This window comes from Rhineura floridana, chromosome 4 (assembly GCF_030035675.1).
Source record: "Rhineura floridana isolate rRhiFlo1 chromosome 4, rRhiFlo1.hap2, whole genome shotgun sequence".
Classification (NCBI taxonomy): domain Eukaryota; kingdom Metazoa; phylum Chordata; class Lepidosauria; order Squamata; family Rhineuridae; genus Rhineura; species Rhineura floridana.
In genome coordinates this window covers 171,982,142-172,004,204 of record NC_084483.1, presented here as the reverse complement: position 1 = coordinate 172,004,204, position 22,063 = coordinate 171,982,142, and the positions used below count along the sequence as shown (strand labels likewise).

General features: G+C 43.8%; 1 protein-coding gene across 2 annotated transcripts in view; it reads left to right on the top strand.

Annotated features, from left to right (window-relative positions):
* Window positions 1-22,063, top strand: part of KCTD3 (potassium channel tetramerization domain containing 3) — a 68,410-nt gene that overhangs the window by 36,050 nt on the left and 10,297 nt on the right. For both annotated transcript variants that reach the window (XM_061625200.1, XM_061625201.1), the window contains 3 exons: window positions 572-762; window positions 4,568-4,683; window positions 21,762-21,849. In XM_061625200.1, coding sequence (XP_061481184.1) covers window positions 572-762; window positions 4,568-4,683; window positions 21,762-21,849 — 395 coding nt within the window. The remainder of the gene's footprint in view (window positions 1-571; window positions 763-4,567; window positions 4,684-21,761; window positions 21,850-22,063) is intronic.

Below are 22,063 nucleotides of genomic sequence, written 5' to 3'. Positions count from 1 at the left end.
AACTATTATGGAACTTTAAAAATTAGTTCCTGCCTTCTTGTTTTCCTGTTCCCTCTCCATTCTTTTTTTGTGGTGTCAGTTAGATTATAAACCTACAGTCAGTGACTATCCCATGTTTAATCTTTGCATAGCACATAGAAAATGTTAGTGCTTTATAATGATAGGCAGTGATATAGCCCATGTCCCTTTCCATCACTGGGAATCTGCTGATTATGTGAAATTATCAGGTGCTCATGTGAAAAATGTCATAAGAGTCTACCTTTCAGAATACTATACATAGTGTGTGTTATTCCTTTGCTCTGAAACCTGTCTGTTGATAGATAAATTTCAGACTTAATGACTTATATCGTACAGTGTACAGTGGATTGTTATATGTAGATTTTATCTTACAGGTTTTGAATTTATGCTTCACTGTATTTCTCCCTTGTTTGTAGGCATTTAGGATACAGGATATTTCAAACAATTTTTCTGGTCTCTTTTGATAGATTGGGATAACAGTGGCTTGTACTGAAGTTAGGGTGTATCTTGGAGAGCGTGTTTGCAAAAATAAGTTTTTATATATCTTTCTCAGAATCAAAGAATCCTCTGGATGGCAACAAGTGTTCACAAGTCCATACTTAGACTGGACTATTGAACGTGTGGCTCTAAATGCAAAGGTTGTTGGTGGTCCACACGGAGACAAAGATAAAATGGTTGCTGTTGCATCTGAGAGCAGTATCATCTTGTGGAGTGTTCAAGATGGTGGTAGTGGTAGTGAAATAGGTGAGTGTATCTTTATTTCAATTCCAAATATTATGTATTGGTTCAGTGTTTTTGAATTGTGCAATTGCTTGTCAAACCTTCTGGCCATGGTGAATGAAAGCTAAACTTTTGTACATTCAGCATTTCATTTCTTCATGTAGCTGCTTTGCTATCCATCACTTATAGGCTAAAGCAGTATCTTAATAGGAAAGACGATAATATCTAAATGTTATAGTTGCCTTAATGGATGCATATTGGTATATGTCACTTGTTGAAGTGTTCCCAAAGCCCTGTTGTGAAAATAAGTAGAAAGTAATTTAATTATTGACTGACTTATTTTAGCTCTGCATGGTGAACCTGAATGTGGGAATTAGAGATGACAGTTTGGAATGACTGCCAGCTTGTCTTGTTCTTACTAAAAGCCATGTTTCTCAAGGTCTCCTTCTGATAACCTTCAAAAAACACAATTTGGGCAATGCTTTGTTACTAACATTCTGGAAGCCGCCGTGGCGGGGTAAAAATAATGATGATGATAATAATAATAATAACAACAATCTTTTGAGCAGAAATTAGTAGAGATAGCTAGCATTGGGCATCAGACAGTTTTAGAGCCAAGGGCTTCATATTACCAGAAACTACATAAATATGAAAAAGGCTTTCAGAGAAGCCAAATACTTCACTCTAGAGATCTGATTGATAGCTTGACTCATTAAAATACATACTTGCTTCCAAATATCGGGAGAGACAGAGAGGAAGATTCAAGGAATCTCTTTTGAGTTCCAAAAGTAACATTTAAGTTATGGTGTAATGATAATGACAAACTGTTTCCTCCAGTTATGAGGAGCCATCACTATAAATTTAATTTACTTATGAGTATAGATGTAGTATCTTGGATGCATTTCCCCAAAATTAGTTGTATGTTTAGTGAGGTACTCAAAAGACTAGGTTTGTTTCCTACCCTCAAGTAATTAAGCCTCTGAGGGAATCAATATCTTAGTGGGGAAAATGACTTGGACAGTGTGTGAATATTCGATCCAGTTTGGCTATTGTGTCTGTGCACTGTGGCAGTACAGAGATTACTCATCAGATATTTAGAGTACCCTTCAATATGCAGTTGTCGTGTGGTTGACAGAGTTTAAAAAATAAAATAATACAATAAAACATCAACAGTTAAATAATAAAAGAGCATATACACTTTCTCATAGTCCCAGCTGCTTGCAAGGCTGACTATGCTCCATTCTGGTAGCAGATAAAAGTCTGGAAGGTGCCTGAATTTGGGATCTGCTGTGCCCTTTATTCTGTAGCCACACCTTTCTTTTTCTGCCAAGTAGAATAGAGCACTGAAAGATATAGATTTTCTGTTGCCACCTTCTTACCTATTATATGCCACCCACCCACCCCACTGTTATTCCTAGTTGAGAAGGAGAGAAGCATATCCAGTCATAGACAAGGACAAGTGGGCTGTATGCATGCATAGGTTTGGATTGTGTCTGGCATCACTGAGATTGCATAGTCAATTCTTCCCAATGTTAACTAGTGGAAAAGAAATAAGTACTGAGAAAATAGGAGTAAATTATATTTCAATTTTTAACATTACTTCCCACTCTTCAGCATTCTGTTGCACCTGAGTCAGGAACACATTTGATCAAGAAAAGCCCTTTCAAGCTCTCCTTTCTGCATTTAATGAAATCCAAATAAGTCTTTTTAAAAAGTGATAACGAATTTTAACTTTTAAGTTGTGTTTAAACAGAAAACGAACCAATCCAACATCAGTAGAGGAAAAAGAACTTTGTTCAGATCTGTAATTTTATTATGCAGCCTGTTTTAAAAACTATAAATGTATTGAAATTAATACATCCCAAAGAGCTTCTCTGTCTGAGAACTTTACAGGCCCATTTGTCTTGCAAAGCCTAATGTTAGCAGCCCTGCCTTGGGATAGAGAAGTAGTGCTTTGTTTGTGTCCTGTAAAAGAAACAATTTGTTGTTACAAACACTCTTCAGAAGCTGACAACACCATCTATGGAAAATTGCAAGGGCTGGCATCTCCATGATAGAGCTCTCCCAGAGGCTGTTTTCCCTTCAATATTACTTACATAAGATACCACTACAGGATTGCTGCTATAAGCAATATTTTACTGTGAGGGCCCCTTAAGAGAAGAACCTGTCATTACTTATGCCATTGCCTTCCCTGTAGATGGCCATCAGGATTGTTGAGCCTAAGCAGGAGTGACACTTTAAATTCCTTCAGACTATTCATGCTGTCTTCCTTGATTTCCCTGAACCTCATCTTTCTCCAGAGTAATCAGTTCTAGTTCTTTCTCTCCTTTTTATTATTGCCTGCTTTTATGTGCTCTGCAGTTAAATATAGTCAGCATCAGAGATGATCATATGACCTGAGAAATTATTTGGCATTGTAATTAAGTCACTTTACGCACCAGGCTTCTTGACTGCTATCTGAAATCATAGCACCTACTATCCTCCACTTTAAAATAACATCTTGGTTCTTGGTCTGGCAATTTACAGTCAAAAGGTTCGGAAATCTGATGGTACTTCACAGGATTTCTATAGAGCTTTTGATACAAAAATGTTTATATAATTGCATAATTCCACTGTTGGATTAGTTAGTTCTTAATTGAATTCATAACATTACAACAAAAACTATACTACTGACGTCACTTCCTTTGGGAACAGGCATAACTTCTCCTTTTTGCTGCAGTCACCTGTATTGTAACTTATTAGTTCTGATCTGATGGATATAACTGGCAAGCATTCTAAACCTGGAAAAGTACAAGATCTCTTCAGTCTTGATGGCTTGTGACTGTTTAAATACTTTATACTCATATTAATGTTAATAATTAACTAATTAACCATATCAGTTTGCCACAAATTGGACTACAGTCCAAACATAATTAATAATTGGGTAGAGAGTTTGCAACAGTATATACACAGACTAAGTAAACTTTACAGTATCTTGGTTGATCCGTAGCACTGCTAAAAAACAAACAAACAAACCCTGAAAGATAAATTCTCTAGTTGGGCCCAACCTTTGAATAACCAAACTTTGTGTGGTACAACTATAGCATCCATTTTGGATGGAACTGGCACAAGGCCATTTATTGTAACAGTGAAAGTAGAAGACAACGCCTATTCTTACAAACACTGAAGCAGTTGGATAGTGAGGGCAGGATATAACGAAACATTTCCATTAGTGCAAGAATTTCTCATCTCCCCTCTCCCCATGCACACTTAAGTCTGTTATTGGGGGGGTTAGTCTGTTATGGGAGGGTTCCTACAAACCTCCAGAGCAGATTTGGGAGGGAACAGGGGGATGAGTAGAGGGAGGGAAAGTTCCATTGTGCCAGTGGAAATCCTTGCACTAATGGAAAATATGAGGCAAGTATACGTTGTGTTCTTAACTTAAATCTGTAATTTTTTTAATGTAATCTATTTTGAGTATAAAATAAATGATGGTTAATATGGATTGACACAAAATACACAAAATCAAAAATGTTGTATTTGGCAAGCGTGGTTATGCAATATGCTGTTCCCTCTGCTACTCAGTTCAGAGTGAGGAGCTTGTTGGATCATAGTGGCTGTACTCAGTCATGGGGGTTGATGTTAAATCGCACATCAGCCAACCTGCATTTGGATAAGGTGTTATTACATCAAAAGAGAATGTATTAATTGTTGTCGTGTCTGATAGTTTTTAAAAGCAGCATTGAAATGTTTTGAAGAATATTTTTTTTCCTCTGTGTTCATTGACTGTATTTATTCTGGAAGCAAATGTAATAGACACTTGGGGGGTGATTATTTTGTCGTCTTATAGGAGTATTTAGTCTTGGAGTCCCTGTGGATGCTCTCTTCTTCATTGGTAACCAGTTGGTGGCTACTAGTCATACAGGAAAAGTTGGAGTATGGAATGCTGTGACTCAGCACTGGCAGGTAATGTTAAATGGAAATTTTTACAATGGCATGATTTATGAAGAAGTAAAAACAGCATCAATTCTGGTAGTACTTTTTATGTATAGTTTATCATTATCAGTCTGTAAGGTTTATATCTTGGGAATTCTTCATTACAGTTTATCAGTTGGCTAAAAATATTAAATGTGATTGCATTTGCTTGAAAGTCATACTAACACTTAAGACAAAGTAGGTTTTTGTGTGTTAATCCTGAGGAATCTAGTCAAAAGGTCTCTGATTGCACAGTACATCATGCCTCAAAGATAACGATTTTATATTTCTATTCTCAGATGCCCTGTGATTTTTATATATGATGCATTCTGACAATAGGAATTGAGATTCTTGGATTCCAGACAAGACTGAGGGAAGAGCTGGGCATTCATGCAGGAAACAAACCTTGTAATACAGCCAGATGAATGTCTTTGTGGCACATTGTAAAGACAATGTGTAGTGAAATCCAAGAGGCTGCCTTGCAAATCTCGAGAGGCAGAAGTGACCTAAGGCTGACTCCTGTGGCTGCCACAGCACTGGTTGAATAAATCCTGATTTTAGTCATAAGTGACAGTCATGGCAATGAGTAACATTGCAAGAATGCAAAAAGCCAAGTATACTACAAAGTAGTTAACAACAAAGTAATTAACAAAGTAATTTTTTTATATTGAAAACTGACCTAGTACATTTGAATAGATTTAAAATGGCTAAGACCCTTTTAAAAGTATTCCTAACAGCTTCTTAAAAATATTTTTTTGGGTCTCGACCTACATTTACAAGAAGGTGATCTATGTTTTAGGTATTACTTTAGGAGTTACTGGGCTGTAGCTTCTTTGTTTGTGTGGTATTCACACATGCCCTTATGTATTCCTGATTACATAATTGTCTCCTCACCCTTGAAGTGCACTGAAGTTGTGTGAATATTTTTCTGGCAACAACATAGTCTGGTTTTGTCTCTTGTGACTGAAACAGGTTACCAGGGATGGATAGTCAAGTATTCTATTCTGGTATTGTTCACAACACATGAAGAGTGGCTTGGGCACAGTCCCCTCTTCACTTGCTGCTATCACAGTGGGGGGAAAATAGCAGTAACGCATTAAAGTACGTTATAGGCTGGCTCTCTCACTTGTCCCTCCAGAAATCCCATGTGGATATAAGGCATCAGGGATTCATGTGTGCCTGTTGCACATATGATGTGATAGGAGGCATTCATGTATCTATCACATTTTACACTGTACCCACAGAAGGAAGGTTGCATATCTTATTCCTAGTATGGTAAGTTATAAACCAGAGCTAAGGATCTAATTTTTATTTGTTTTTTATGTATTACTCCATTTATATCCCACCTTTCTTCCAAGTAGCACAATATGGTATACAAACATAGTTCTCCCCCTCCAGAATTTATCCTCATAAGAACATAAGAAGAGCCTGCTGGATCAGACCAGTGGCCCATCTAGTCCAGCATCCTGTTCTCACAGTGGCCAACCAGGTGCCCGGGGGAAGCCCGCAAGCAGGACCCGAGTGCAAGAACACTCTCCCCTCCTGAGGCTTCCGGCAACTGGATTGTCTGCATCCTTAAAAGTACAGTGCCCAGAAATGGATGCAATGAAATTGGGCAGCTATAGTGAATGCACCAGGGGAGCAGGAGACTGACCTCCTCTCTGAGGTATTGTAAAGGTAAAGGTGTTCCCGCACTTGTAGTGTGAGTCGTTTCTGACTCTTAAGGTGACGTCTTGCGACGTTTACTAGGCAAACCGTATATATGGGGTGGGATTGCCAGTTCCTTCCCCTGCCTTTCTTTACATAAGAACATAAGAAGAGCCTGCTGGATCAGACCAGTGGCCCATCTAGCCCAGCATCCTCTTCTCACAGTGGCCAACCAGGTGCCCGGGGGAAGCCCGCAAGCAGGACCCGAGTGCAAGAACACTCTCCCCTCCTGAGGCTTCCGGCAACTGGTTTTCAGAAGCATGCTGCCTCTGACTAGGGTGGCACAGCACAGCCATCATGGCTAGTAGCCACCGACAGCCCTGTCCTCCATGAATTTGTCTAATCTTCTTTTAAAGCCATCCAAGCTGGTGGCCATTACTGCATCTTGTGGGAGCAAATTCCATAGTTTAACTATGCGCTGAGTAAAGAAGTACTTCCTTTTGTCTGTCCTGAATCTTCCAACATTCAGCTTCTTTGAATGTCCACGAGTTCTAGTATTATGAGAGAGGGAGAAGAACTTTTCTCTATCCACTTTCTCAATGCCATGCATAATTTTATACACTTCTATCATGTCTCCTCTGACCCGCCTTTTCTCTAAACTAAAAAGCCCCAAATGCTGCAACCTTTCCTCATAAGGGAGTCGCTGCATCCCCTTGATCATTCTGGTTGCCCTCTTCTGAACCTTTTCCACCTCTATAATACGCTTTTTGAGATGAGGTGACCAGAACTGTACACAGTATTCCAAATGCGGCCACACCATAGATTTATACAACGGCATTATGATATCGGCTGTTTTATTTTCAATACCTTTCCTAATTATCGCTAGCATGGAATTTGCCTTTTTCACAGCTGCTGCACACTGGGTCGACGTTTTCATCGTGCTGTCCACTACAACCCCGAGGTCTCTGTCCTGGTCAGTCATCGCGAGTTCAGACCCCATGAGCGTATATGTGAAATTAAGTTTTTTTGCTCCAATATGCATAATTTTACACTTGTTTATATTGAATTGCATTTGCCATTTTTCCGCCCATTCACTCAGTTTGGAGAGGTCTTTTTGGAGCTCTTCGCAATCCCTTTTTAACAACCCTGAACAATTTAGTGTCGTCAGCAAACTTGGCCACTTCACTGCTCACTCCTAATTCTAGGTCATTAATGAACAAATTGAAAAGTACAGATCCCAATACCGATCCTTGAGGGACTCCACTTTCTACAGCCCTCCATTGGGAGAACTGTCCATTTATTCCTACTCTCTGCTTTCTGTTTCTTAACCGATTCCTTATCCACAAGAGGACCTCTCTTATTCCATGACTGCTAAGCTTCCTCAGAAGTCTTTGGTGAGGTACCTTGTCAAACGCTTTTTGAAAGTCTAAGTCCACTATGTCCACTGGATCACCTCTATCTATAAGCTTGTTGACACTCTCAAAGAATTCTAATAGGTTACTGAGACAGGACTTTCCCTTGCAGAAGCCATGCTGGCTGTGCTTCAGCAAGGCTTGTTCTTCTATGTGCTTAGTTAATCTAGCTTTAATAATACTTTCTACCAGTTTTCCAGGGACAGAAGTTAAGCTTACTGGCCTGTAATATCCGGGATCCCCTCTGGATCCCTTTTTGAAGATAGGCGTTACATTTGCCACTTTCCAGTCCTCAGGCACGGAGGAGGACCCGAGGGACAAGTTACATATTTTAGTTAGCAGACCAGCAATTTCACATTTGAGTTCTTTGAGAACTCTCAGGTGGATGCCATCCGCGCCCGGTGATTTGTCAGTTTTTATATTGTCTATTAAGCCTAGAACTTCCTCTCTCGTTACCACTGTTTGTCTCAGTTCCTCAGAATCCCTTCCTGCAAATGCTAGTTCAGGTTCAGGGATCTGCCCTATATCTTCCACTGTGAAGACAGATGCAAAGAATTCATTTAGCTTCTCTGCAATCTCCTTATCGTTCTTTAGTACACCTTTGACTCCCTTATCATCCAAGGGTCCAATCGCCTCCCTAGATGGTCTCCTGCTTTGAATGTATTTATAGAATTTTTTGTTGTTGGTTTTTATGTTCTTAGCAATGTGCTCCTCAAATTCTTTTTTGGCATCCCTTATTGTCTTCTTGCATTTCTTTTTGCCTCTAAGAGCTTCCTTGACTTTGCTCGTTAACCATGCTGGCATCTTCTTGGCCCTGGTGGTACCTTTTCTGATCTGCAGTATGCACTCCAGTTGAGCTTCTAATATAGTGTTTTTAAAGAACTTCCAAGCATTTTCGAGTGATGTGACCCTCTGGACTTTGTTTTTCAGCTTTCTTTTTACTAATCCCCTAATTTTTGTGAAGTTTCCTCTTGAAGTCAAATGTGACCGTGTTGGATTTTCTTGGCAATTGGCCAGTTACATGTATGTTTAATTTAATAGCACTGTGGTCACTGCTCCCAATCGGTTCAACAACACTTACATCTCGCACCAGGTCCCGGTCCCCACTGAGGATTAAGTCCAGGGTTGCTGTCCCTCTGGTCGGTTCCATGACCAACTGGTCTAGGGCATAGTCATTTAGAATATCTAGAAATTTTGCTTCTTAGTTGTGACTGGAACACATATGCAGCCAGTCTATGTCCGGGTAGTTGAAGTCACCCATTACTACCACATTTCCTAGTTTGGATCCTTCCTCAGTTTCATATCTCATCTCCAGTTCTCCTGAGCATTTTGATCAGGGGGACGATAGATCGTTCCCAGTATTAAATCCCTCCTGGGGCATGGTATCACCACCCACAACGATTCTGTGGAGGAGTCTGCCTCTTTTGGGGTTTCGAGCTTGCTGGATTCAATGCTTTCTTTCATGTATAGAGCGACACCGCCACCAATACGTCCTTCCCTGTCCTTCCAATATAGTTTATATCCAGGGATAACCGTATCCCACTGGTTTTCTCCATTCCACCAGGTCTCTGTTATGCTCACTATATCAATGCTCTCCTCTAAGACCAAGCACTCCAGTTCTCCCATCTTGGTTCGGAGGCTCCTAGCATTAGCGTACAGGCACTTGTAAGCAGTGTCTCTCTTCAAGTGTCTTTGGCATTTTGGTTTGGCCTGTGGGGATTTTGCCCTTCTGAATTGATATCCTGTGCCCCTGCTCTCACAATGCCTACTTCTAGGCCTACCCCTTTTAAAATTTCATCATTTCTTTGTTCTTTATCCCAGGGGGGAGGTTTATTCCGAACCGGACCTTCCTCAGCTCCTGTCGGGTTTCCCCCCTCAGTCAGTTTAAAAGCTGTTTTGCAACCTTTTTAATTTTAAGTGCCAGCAGTCTGGTTCCATTCTGGTTCAAGTGGAGCCCGTCCCTTTTGTACAGGCCCAGCTTGTCCCAAAATGCTCCCCAGTGCCTAACAAATCCAAACCCCCTCCTCCCTACACCATCGTCTCATCCACACATTGAGACTACAAAGCTGTGCCTGTCTGGCTGGTCCTGTGCGTGGAACCAGTAGCATTTCAGAGAAGGCCACCTTGGAGGTCCTGGCTTTCCTCACAACAACCTTGTGAAGTAGGTTAGACTAAGAGAGAGTGAGTGACTGGCCGATTGTCACCCAATGATGTCTGAGCGGGGATTTGAACCTTGGTTTCCCAGGTCCTCAGTCCAACTACACCACACTGGCATAACGTAATTTTTATGATGGTGGTGAATAATGTGCCTAATGTTGCACTTCATCTAGCTTAAGTACCTGTCCCAGTTTGAAGTTCTGCTACCATGTAATTCAGAAAACACTCTACTGGGAAATAATGGATGGTACAGCATCAGGTGAAACGGCTATGTTCTTTTTAAAGAGAAAGAGTTCAAGAAAATCTGAACATATTGAGAGAAGAGCAATAGAACTGATAGAACCTAAATAAGGTACAATGAAAGGTTAAAAAACTTGTTTTGACTTGAGGAAAATATAAGATGATGGTTGAAAATTCAACCAAAAATAAATATGCTATTAGTGTATTTATATAAAGGCATTAGAAATGTTACAAGCATGTAGCTAGCAGAGAGTGGAGTCTCTGGAAATCTTTTATATTTAACAAATACAGTGGGTTGCACCCAAACTTCACTTACGCAAGAATGCTCATCCAAAGGGAATTATCTACCTCTTCCTGTGCACTGTGGCCCCAGAAGGCATCTCCTGAAAGACCCCCAGGAAAAGCTTGGAAAGTGCAGTAGAAGGGGGCACTGGAGAGAGGCAGAGGTAACACCCATGAGCTCTAACAGGCAAGTTCACTCTCAAGATTAATACTGCTGCAGTTTCCTTACTAAGAATGAGTTCTGTTTCTTAATACTGCTACGCCCTTTATTTTCCATATGAGGCCGGCCATCACTGCGGGTATTAGCTCCACCTATCGTGCGAAGGCAAGAATGTTTTTGAAGTCAAGACTAGGGGCGTCAGGCCCCTCCCACTCTCCAGTTCATTCTTGCCTTCGTATGAACAAGATTGATATTCTATAGCGTAGCTTTAGCTAAGTCTCTGTGGTTTTTGTTGTTGTATTTGTCTGACAGGGTGTGGAGGTATTGTTACTTGTGTGTTTACCGAGTGTTTCCCTTCCCTCTGTCTTGTATCTAATGTTGTTTGCCATTCCTGGGGAACTCCCTTGGGGGGGGTTCTCCCTGGCCAGGGCCGTTTATTTTCCCAGTCTTTTGTCCAACGGCCATCAGAGAGACCGCAGCTGCGGTTCTCTCTATTCCCAGCGGGAGCTTGCGGCTGCAGCTCCCGGCGTTACCCACTGATTGCCTCGTGCCATCACAACCCAAGCTTCCCCCGGGAGCCTCTTCTTGTGGCTTCTTCCCTCCCGTACCTGGCCATTTTGAGTCAATTCCGTCCCGGCCTCTGCCGAGGCTTCTCTCCTCACGGTGGTACCTTTTTTGGAATATCCCCTTGAGAGCCGGCGACTGCGACTCTCTTTTTGCAGCCTTTCTTTTTTCCGTCGGACTGTGTTGAGCCTCGCTGCCTGGCATTTTCACGCCGCGACGGTCTCTGCAGACGGCGGCTGTGGCTGCTTCCTACTGCTGCCTTAGCGGCTGCAGTTTTTTCCTAGCCGTTCCCTGATTGATTTTCTGCGCTGCGATTTCGCTTATCGGCCCCGCTGCTGCAGCACGAGCTGCTGTACCTCAGTCCGCCATTGCCCCTTCGTCATTGTCTGCCATTTTTGATCGTATTTCCCCCCGCCTGCTTCGGGCGCCATTTTGTTTGTCCCTTTTCCCTCTCCTGTACTAACAAATAGAGGGCTGACAGGGCTCCCTGTATGTGTGGGGCAGTTAGGACCCTGTAGATATACAAGGGCTCTTTTACCTCACGGCCATTGCTGCTGCTCATTGCTACTATTTGATCTCTACAACTTCTGTGACTGTATCTCAAGACTATGACTGTGATCTACGCTGTCTGCACTGTGCTTCTGTGACTGTCTCTTCAGACTGTGGCTGTGATCTAAACTGTTTGACATATACACTGCTGTGGCTGTGTGCTGAGACTATTGATACTGTGCACAAGTTGAACTGTACATTCTGCCCCATCCATGGCCGTGTGCTGAGACTGTGATAATCTGCACAAGTTGAACTGTACATTCTGCCCCATCCGTGGCCGTGTACCTGACTGCCTGCACTGTACATTCTGCCCCACCTGTGACCGTGTACTGAGACTGTGATAAGCTGCACGAGTTGCACCGTACATTCTGCCCCCTCTGTGGCCATGTACCAAGCCTGAAGTCTAGCCTGCATTATATTGACGCTGTTACCATCGTACATTCTGCCCCCTCTGTGGCCGTGTACTTAGCCATCTGCCAGTGCATTCTACCCCCTCTGTGGTTGTGTACTGCGCCTGTTTGGGTCTCTACATTCTGCCCCCGCTGTGGCCGTGTACTGCACCCATAGTGAATAAGATGGCGGAACAGCCAGACATGTCTCAGACAGCCAAGCCACAACCATCTAAGGCAACTAAGACTAAGCATGCCAAAGCACTGGCTAAGACTAAACATCTTTCCAGCCACAGCAAAACCAAGCATCCACGCTATGCTTCTGTTCCGACCCCCACCACAGCAGTCCAGGAACAGCTAACGGATATATTTCATTCCCCTGCTGCTGCTTCTGACGAGGAGGACTTTGTTGGCTTTCCTACACAGCCAACACTTAGCCAGCCTCCTCCCATATTGCCTCCCAGGGCTTATCCTCCATCACAGTCCACTGAGCCACCTACTCAGGCACAACCATCTGCTTCAACAGGGCTGCAGCTGTCTCATGAGTTTCTTTCACAACTTCAGGGCATGCTGTCATTTTTCACTCAAATGCAGTCACCACCACAAGTTCCCGCTATACCTCAACACACTATGGACCAATATGTATGTCATGAGACAAATCCTTCCTGCTCCCCAAATCCTTTTGACGTAGCTAGAGGCAGATGTATTGATGACGCTTTGTATGGGGAGGAGTCACCCTTTGCTGATCATGCTGAAGGAGACGAATGGAGTGACTATTCGGAACATGAGGAGGATACATCGTATCGCCTGTTTAATGCCTCATATTATCAGCCTCTTGCTCGCAGAGTAGTTAACACCCTTGGTCTCCAAGCTGTGCCCCCAGCAGCTACCGCTCCAACTATTAAAGGGGCCAGGGTTCTCAAATCCCCTGCACCAACTGAGCATTACATCCCGGTGCCGGATCCCATCGCCAAACTGGCCACCGAAGAATGGTCTCATTCATTCCAAACTCGCCGCTTCAAGAACCTGGCTGACAAACTTTACTATCTAGCTCCTGATTTTGCCACCAAGCTGGCCGTTCCCGGCATAGATGAGCCGATCGCTAGCCTAGTTTCGCAATCTCTTTTGCCTAGGGAAGGAGAATCCCAACTAACAGCGATTAGACTTCGCTCTCCGCAAAAATCATGAGGCCACTGCTTTCTCCATGCGAGCCTCCGCATCAGCTTCCATCTTCTCCAGGGCAGCAATGATGTGGCTGGATGATCTTCTAGAGAACTCTAACCCTGATCCTGTTTCTCTCAGAAGGTCACTGATAAAGTTGCGCAAGACAGTGGCGTTTGTAGCTGATGCCACTTTGGATGCCACTCAACTGGGGGCAAGAGCCATGACGGCTCAGATTGTCGCTCGACGGACCCTCTGGCTTCGCCACTGGCAAGCTGACTCTACAGCCAGAGTGACTCTCTCTAGGGCACCTTACTCTGGATCTTTGCTCTTCGGCGAGGAAGCTCTAAAGGCAGTGCTGGTTGATCCCAAACACGCTCACAAACAGGTTTTGGCCACTGTCAAGAACATAGATCGCAGGCCTTTCAGGCAATTTCCCTCCTTCCGCACTAACCAGCCCTTTCAAGGAACGCGGCCAGGAGGATGAGGCCACGACTTCCGATCCTATGACTCCAGTCCCTTCAGGGGAACCTGGAACCGACGTTTCCAGGGCAGAGGTCAGTACCAAGGGCGCAGAGGTACCTCATCGTCCTCATATAGGGGAGGGTCTCGCCAGCGCAAACAGTACTAATGCACTACCGGTTGGGGGCAGACTGCTTCTGTTTGGAGACCAGTGGCTGCGTCTGACTAAGGTCGCCTGGATCAGGGACCTTTTTTGTTCTGGCTATGCAATAGAGTTTTGGGCGACCCCACCAGACAAATTCCATCTATCCCCTTGTCCCAGGGCACCGGCCAGGCACAGCATCATGCAGACAGCTATACATCACCTCTTGGACATAGCAGCGATAGAGCCAGTCCCTACAACAGAGAGGTCGGAAGGGGTGTACTCCCTCCTATTTGCTGTGCCCAAACGAGATTTGTCATGGAGGGCAGTATTGGACCTCAAGTTCGTCAACCGTTTTATAACATACTGCAGATTCAAAATGGAATCCCTCCACTCCATTACTGAAAGCCTGCAAGAAGGAGACTTCCTGGCTTCTATCAACCTAAAGGAAGCGTATCTCCATGTGCCCATTTGCATAGCCCACAGAAAGTTCCTTCGGTTTGCTTTTGGCCCCCAGCATTTTCAATATAGAGCGATGCCGTTCGGCCTCTCCTCTGCTCCGAGAGTATTTACCAAAGTGCTTCTCACTTTAGTGGCTTACCTCTGGATTCAAGGGGTCCATCTCTACCCATATCTGGACGATCTTTTAATACAGGCAAGCTCTGAGGAGCTGGCTCATCGTCATTTAACGCTCACCCTCAATGTCTTGCAGGCCTATGGCTGGCTTGTCAACTTCGACAAAAGCCGTCTTCAACCGACCCAATGCCTACTACATCTAGGGGCGATGTTGGACACCCTGCAGGCGATGGTGTTTCTGTCTCCAGATCGCATAACTGCCATCACAAACATCGCGAGGGCCTTGATGCAACAAACAACCGCAGACGTCATGCTTCTAGCCAGGGCGCTTGGAATGTTCATCTCTACCATCCATATTGTGCTATGGGCTCGAGCCCACTCTCGCCACCTTCAGTGGGCTTTGTTGCCCTTTCAACAGGACATTGCCAACTCCAATCATCACACAGTTCCTTTGAGCCCCGCACTGCGCCTTTCATTCCACTGGTGGACGAGGGTCCAACATCTTTCCAGGGGCACTCCGTTCAGAGAACCTCGCAGGACTGTTGTCACCACGGATGCCAGTCTCATCGGCTGGGGAGCACACTGCAACTCCCAGTATGTTCAGGGGGTTTGGTCCACAGCAGAGCAGACTCAGAGCATCAATTGGCTGGAGCTAAAGGCGGTCCACTTAGCTCTACTTCATTTTCAGTCTCTGTTCCCTTTGGACCATATCCTCATTCGAACGGACAACACGTGTGTAAAATCACATTTGAACAGACAGGGGGGCACCAGGTCCCGTCCTCTGCAAGATCTAGCTTCCCTCATCTTCGTCTGGGCAGAACAACATCTACAATCCCTAATAGCAGAGCATCTCAGAGGGATTTGGAATGTGACAGCAGACTGGCTCAGCAGACAACAGGTTTTTCCGGGAGAATGGAAACTTCATCCGACCATTTTCCATCGTCTCCAGCGTCGGTTCGGCGTCTTCTCAATAGACCTGTTTGCTTCCAGTCGCAATTACCAGCTTCCCAGGTACTTTGCCCGATACCTGGACACAACAGCGGAAGCAGTGGATGCTCTGTCAATACCGTGGCCAGACGGTCTTTTGTACGCCTTCCCTCCAATACCGCTGTTAGCCAAACCTTGCGGAAGGCGCGGAGCGAGAGGGCACATTTGGTTCTGATAGAACCATATTGGCCACGCCGACTGTGGTTCTCGGATCTTCTCGCAATGTCGGTGATGGATCCTTGGACACTTCCAGTCAGGCCAGATCTTCTATCCCAGGGTCCAGTATGGCATCAGGACCCCACTTGGCTCAATCTAACAGTGTGGCTTTTGAACGGGGACATTTGAGGTCGGCTGGCCTGTCTGACGCTGTTATTGATATTATCTTAGCCTCGAGACGACCATCCACCACCCGTATTTATCAACATACTTGGGTGGCTTTCTCCAAGTAGTGCCAGTCTCACCACTGCGATCCATCCCAGGCCACTATGCATCAGGTGCTGCAATTTCTTCATAGCGGCTTTATGATGGGACTCAGACCCAACACTCTACGTCGACATGCGTCCACTCTGTCGTCCATTCTTTCAGTGTCCTCCACTGGTGCCCCTATTTCCTCACATCCGTTCATTAAATGCTTCCTCAGAGGCACTGCTTTACGTTCACCGGCTGTAGTCCACCGTTTTCCCTCATGGAGTCTGTCCAAGGTTCTACAAGCTATACAACGCCCTCCGTTTGAACCCCTTAGGACTGTGCCTTTACGTCTACTGTCCTTCAAGGTCTTGTTCCTGGTCGCCATCACTTCTGCCAGACGAGTTTCAGAACTGGGCACATTGTCTTCTGCCCGCCATCTCTGTGTCTTTCACAAGGACTCTGTTGTGCTGAAAACTGATCCTTCCGTCCCAAGGTCAATTCAGTTTTCCATTGCAATCAGGACATTGTACTCCCTTCATTTTGCCCGAACCCTACTCATCCTCTAGAGAAGGCTTGGCATTTGTTGGATGTTCGGAGGGCTCTCAAGACCTACCTGTCTAGGACCCAGGAGATTTGATGAACGGAGTCTCTGTTTGTATCCTTTCACCCAAGGTCTATGGGGCATAAAGTAACTAATTCTACATTATCCCGCTGGTTGCGAGCCTGTATTGCTCTTGCTTATAAGAACATAAGAAGAGCCTGCTGGATCAGGCCAGTGGCCCATCTAGTCCAGCATCCTGTTCTCACAGTGGCCAACCAGGTGCCTGGGGGAAGCCCGCAAGCAGGACCCGAGTGCAAGAACACTCTCCCCTCCTGAGGCTTCCGGCAACTGGTTTTCAGAAGCATGCTGCCTCTGACTAGGGTGGCAGAGCACAGCCATCACAGCTAGTAGCCATTGATAGCCCTGTCCTCCATGAATTTGTCTAATCTTCTTTTAAAGCCATCCAAGCTGGTGGCCATTACTGCATCTTGTGGGAGCAAATTCCATAGTTTAACTATGCGCTGAGTAAAGAAGTACTTCCTTTTGTCTGTCCTGAATCTTCCAACATTCAGCTTCTTTGAATGTCCACGAGTTCTAGTATTATGAGAGAGGGAGAAGAACTTTTCTCTATCCACTTTCTCAATGTCATGCATAATTTTATACACTTCTATCATGTCTCCTCTGACCCACCTTTTCTCTAAACTAAAAAGCCCAAATGCTGCAACCTTTCCTTGTAAGGGAGTCGCTCCATCCCCTTGATCATTCTGGTTGCCCTCTTCTGAACCTTTTCCAACTCTAGAATATCCTTTTTGAGATGAGGCGACCAGAACTGTACACAGTATTCCAAATGCGGCCGCACCATAGATTTATACAATGGCATTATGATATCGGCTGTTTTATTTTCAATACCTTTCCTAATTATCGCTAGCATGGAATTTGCCTTTTTCACAGCTGCCGCACACTGGGTCGACATTTTCATCTTGCTGTCCACTACAACCCTGAGGTCTCTCTCCTGGTCGGTCACCGCCAGTTCAGACCCCATGAGCGTATATGTGAAATTCAGATTTTTTGCTCCAATATGCATAATTTTACACTTGTTTATATTGAATTGCATTTGCCATTTTTCTGCCCATTCACTCAGTTTGGAGAGGTCTTTTTGGAGCTCTTCGCAATCCCTTTTTGTTTTAACAACCCTGAACAATTTAGTGTCATCAGCAAACTTGGCCACTTCAGTGCTCACTCCTAATTCTAGGTCATTAATGAACAAGTTGAAAAGTACAGGTCCCAATACCGATCCTTGAGGGACTCCACTTTCTACAGCCCTCCATTGGGAGAACTGTCTGTTTATTCTTACTCTCTGCTTTCTGCTTCTTAACCAATTCCTTATCCACAAGAGGACCTCTCCTCTTATTCCATAACTGCTAAGCTTCCTCAGAAGCCTTTGGTGAGGTACCTTGTCAAACGCTTTTTGAAAATCTAAGTACACTATGTCCACTGGATCACCTCTATCTATATGCTTGTTGACACTCTCAAAGAATTCTAATAGGTTACTGAGACAGGACTTTCCCTTGCAGAAGCCATGCTGGCTGTGCTTCAGCAAGGCTTGTTCTTCTATGTGCTTAGTTAATCTAGCTTTAATCATACTTTCTACCAGTTTTCCAGGGACAGAAGTTAAGCTAACTGGCCTGTAATTTCCGGGATCCCCTCTGGATCCCTTTTTGAAGATTGGCGTTACATCTGCCACTTTCCAGTCCTCAGGCACGGAGGAGGACCCGAGGGACAAGTTACATATTTTAGTTAGCAGATCAGCAATTTCACATTTGAGTTCTTTGAGAACTCTCAGGTGGATGCCATCCGGGCCCGGTGATTTGTCAGTTTTTATATTGTCCATTAAGCTTAGAACTTCCTCTCTCGTTACCACTGTTTGTCTCAGTTCCTCAGAATCCCTTCCTGCAAATGTTAGTTCAGGTTCAGGGATCTGCCCTATATCTTCCACTGTGAAGACAGATGCAAAGAATTCATTTAGCTTCTCTGCAATCTCCTTATCGTTCTTTAGTACACCTTTGACTCCCTTATCATCCAAGGGTCCAATCGTCTCCCTAGATGGTCTCCTGCTTTGAATGTATTTATAGAATTTTTTGTTGTTGGTTTTTATGTTCTTAGCAATGTGCTCCTCAAATTCTTTTTTAGCATCCCTTATTGTCTTCTTGCATTTCTTTTGCCAGAGTTTGTGTTCTTTTTTATTTTCTTCATTCGGACAAGACTTCCATTTTTTGAAGGAAGACTTTTTGCCTCTAAGAGCTTCCTTGACTTTGCTCGTTGACCATGCTGGCATCTTCTTGGCCCTGGCGGTACCTTTTCTGATCTGCGGTATGCACTCCAGTTGAGCTTCTAATATAGTGTTTTTAAAGAACTTCCAAGCATTTTCGAGTGATGTGACCCTCTGGACTTTGTTTTTCAGCTTTCTTTTTACCAATCCCCTCATTTTTGTGAAGTTTCCTCTTTTGAAGTCAAATGTGACCGTGTTGGATTTTCTTGGCAATTGGCCAGTTACATGTATGTTTAATTTAATAGCACTGTGGTCACTGCTCCCAATCGGTTCAACAACACATCTCGCACCAGGTCCCGGTCCCCACTGAGGATTAAGTCCAGGGTTGCCGTCCCTCTGGTCGGTTCCATGACCAACTGATCTAGGGCATAGTCATTTAGAATATCTAGAAACTTTGCTTCTTTGTCATGACTGGAACACATATGCAGCCAGTCTATGTCCGGGTAGTTGAAGTCACCCATTACTACCACATTTCCTAGTTTGGATGCTTCCTCAATTTCATATCTCATCTCAAGGTCTCCCTGAGCATTTTGATCAGGGGGACGATAGATCGTTCCCAGTATTAAGTCCCTCCTGGGTCACGGTATCACCACCCACAACGATTCTGTGGAGGAGTCTGCCTCTTTTGGGGTTTCGAGCTTGCTGGATTCAATGCCTTCTTTCACGTATAGAGCGACTCTGCCACCAATAGGTCCTTCCCTGTCCTTCCGATATAGTTTATATCCAGGGATAACCGTATCCCACTGGTTTTCTCCATTCCACCAGGTCTCCGTTATGCTCACTATATCAATGCTCTCCTCTAAGACCAAGCACTCCAGTTCTCCCATCTTCAGCTCTTCAGCTTCCAGTTCCAGATAGTATCACAGCTCATTCCACCAGGTCAGCGGCTACTTCTGCTGCCTTTGCTACCAACGCCCCTGTTGCTGATATTTGCAGAGCAGCTGTTTGGTCTACTCCACACTCGTTTATAAGGCATTATAAAATAGATCGCTATGCCTCTGCCGATGCTTCTTTTGGCAGACGAGTGTTGCAGCAGGTTCTTAATGATGATTAGTATGTGGGTGGTCCCTCCCTATTATGGGCTGCTTTGGTACATCCCGCAGTGATGGTCGGCCTCATATGGAAAATGGACCATTGGTCTCACCTGAAGGGTGATTTTCATATGAGGACGGCCATCACGACCCTCCCAGTTGGAGGATGTATAGATATTTTACTACAATGTTATATATTACTGTTACGCCATTGTATTTAAATTTACTAGTGAAGTCAAGTTCTGTTATATCGCTATGTTGCAATCACGTTATTATGAATGTTACTATTGTGTTATTTTCCTGCTGGCAGGCCTGTTGGCCCTGTTCTTGTATTTTTAGATATTTCTCTATAGACTCACTGTGAATGAGCTGGAGAGTGGGAGGGGCCTGACGCCCCTAGTCTTGACTTCAAAAACATTCTTGCCTTCGCACGATAGGTGGAGCTAATACCCGCAGTGATGGCTGTCCTCATATGAAAATCACTCTTCAGGTGAGACCAATGGTCCATTTCGGTTTGTCTATAAGTGTCCCATCTACTCGTTGTAGGCCATGTATACTTTTGCCGTTATGTGGACAGCATTTAGAAACACTGGTAGTTTGTTGCTTCTGGAGAAAAGCGGACTTGAATTTAGAATGACAAGAAAAATCTGGGTGGAATTGATGATAAATTTACTGATCGTTAAAAAGTAGTTGCAGATTATTTGGAAGCTGGTACTTTAATGTGTGAGGGGAAACTCTGCTAGCCCTTAATGTTTGATAATTTGGTCTGAAGAGGAAATTTTTAAAGAGACATACTGTCAAAATACTAATTTTTGTTTCCATTTTCATGGACTTCAGTGGTCTTGAGAAACTACCTTCCTGTGGCTGAGATCTAGTTACCACATCTGGAAAATAGCTAGAGAAGCTGCTTTCAGGATGTGGTAATAGTTTTTTCATCAATTCATAAAAAATGTTACTAGTCGCCTTGTATAATTTAGATTTTAATACTCTTTGAATTACTTCAATCTAACTGGGGAGAGGTAACAAGTGGGTTACCATAGGGCTTAGTCCTGGGCTCAGTGCTCTTCAATATTTTTATTAATGACTTGGAGATGAGGAGGTGCAGGGAATGCTTATCAGATTTGCAGAAGATACAAAATTGGGATGGATAGCTAATGCCCTGGAAGACAGAAACAAAATTCATAGAGATCTTGATAGGCTGGACGTGCGAGGAGGAACTTAGGATTGTTGTTGATCACAAGCTGAATATGAGCCAACATTATGATGTGGCTGCAAAAAAGACAAATGTTATTTTAGGCTGCATTAATAGAAGTATAGTTTCCAAATCACGTGAAATATTGGTTGCCCTCTATTCGGCAGTGGTTAGACCTCATCTTGAGTACTGCATCCAGTTCTGGACACCACACTTTAAGAAGGATGCAGACAAGCTGGAGCAGGTTCAGAGGAAGGCAACAATGATGATCAGGGGACTAGAAACAGTCCTGTGAGGAGAAACTGAAATAACTGGGCATGTTTAGCCTTGAGAAGAGAAGACTGAGGGGAGATAAGATAGCACTCTTCAAGTACTTGAAAGGTTGCCACATGGAGGAAGGCCAGGATTTCTTCTCGATCGTTCCAGAGTGCAGGACACAGAATAATGGGATCAAGCTGAAGACGCCTGATTTCGACTGAATATCAGGAAAAACCTCCTAACTGTTAGAGCGTTATGACAATGGAACCAATGACCTAGGGAGGTGGTGTGCTCTTCAACACTGGAGCATTCAAGAAGCAGCTGGACAGCCACCTGTTGTGTATGCTTAATTTGGATTCCTGCGTAGAGCAAGGAGTTGGACTTGATGGCTTTATAGGCTCCTTCAAAATCTGTGATTCTATAACTCATAAAATTATCTTCACTTGAAAATAGGGAACAAAGGAAAGTACATTGGCAGATTCCATAGGTCTTTATTGTGTTGGCTCTACTAAAACATTTAAGAAATTTTGGTGGGAAAAAAGTGCAATTTTAAACACAGTATTTACATTTTATTTATCATAGGTTCAAGATGTTGTTCCCATCACCAGTTATGATACTGCTGGGTCATTCTTACTGCTGGGCTGCAACAATGGCTCCATATATTACATTGGTAAGATGACTAAATCTTCCCCATAAGATTAACAACAGGTTACACTACTTCAATATTATTGGTTGTTCCTGGCAGAAGTAGTTCTGGGAATTCAGTGAAATCATGGTCTGATTTTGTGCTATTTGCCACTTCAAGATAACTTTTATACCTATTGTTCATCGCCCCCTATATTTTAATGATGGATGGTATATAAATACCTGAATAAGTGAAATTT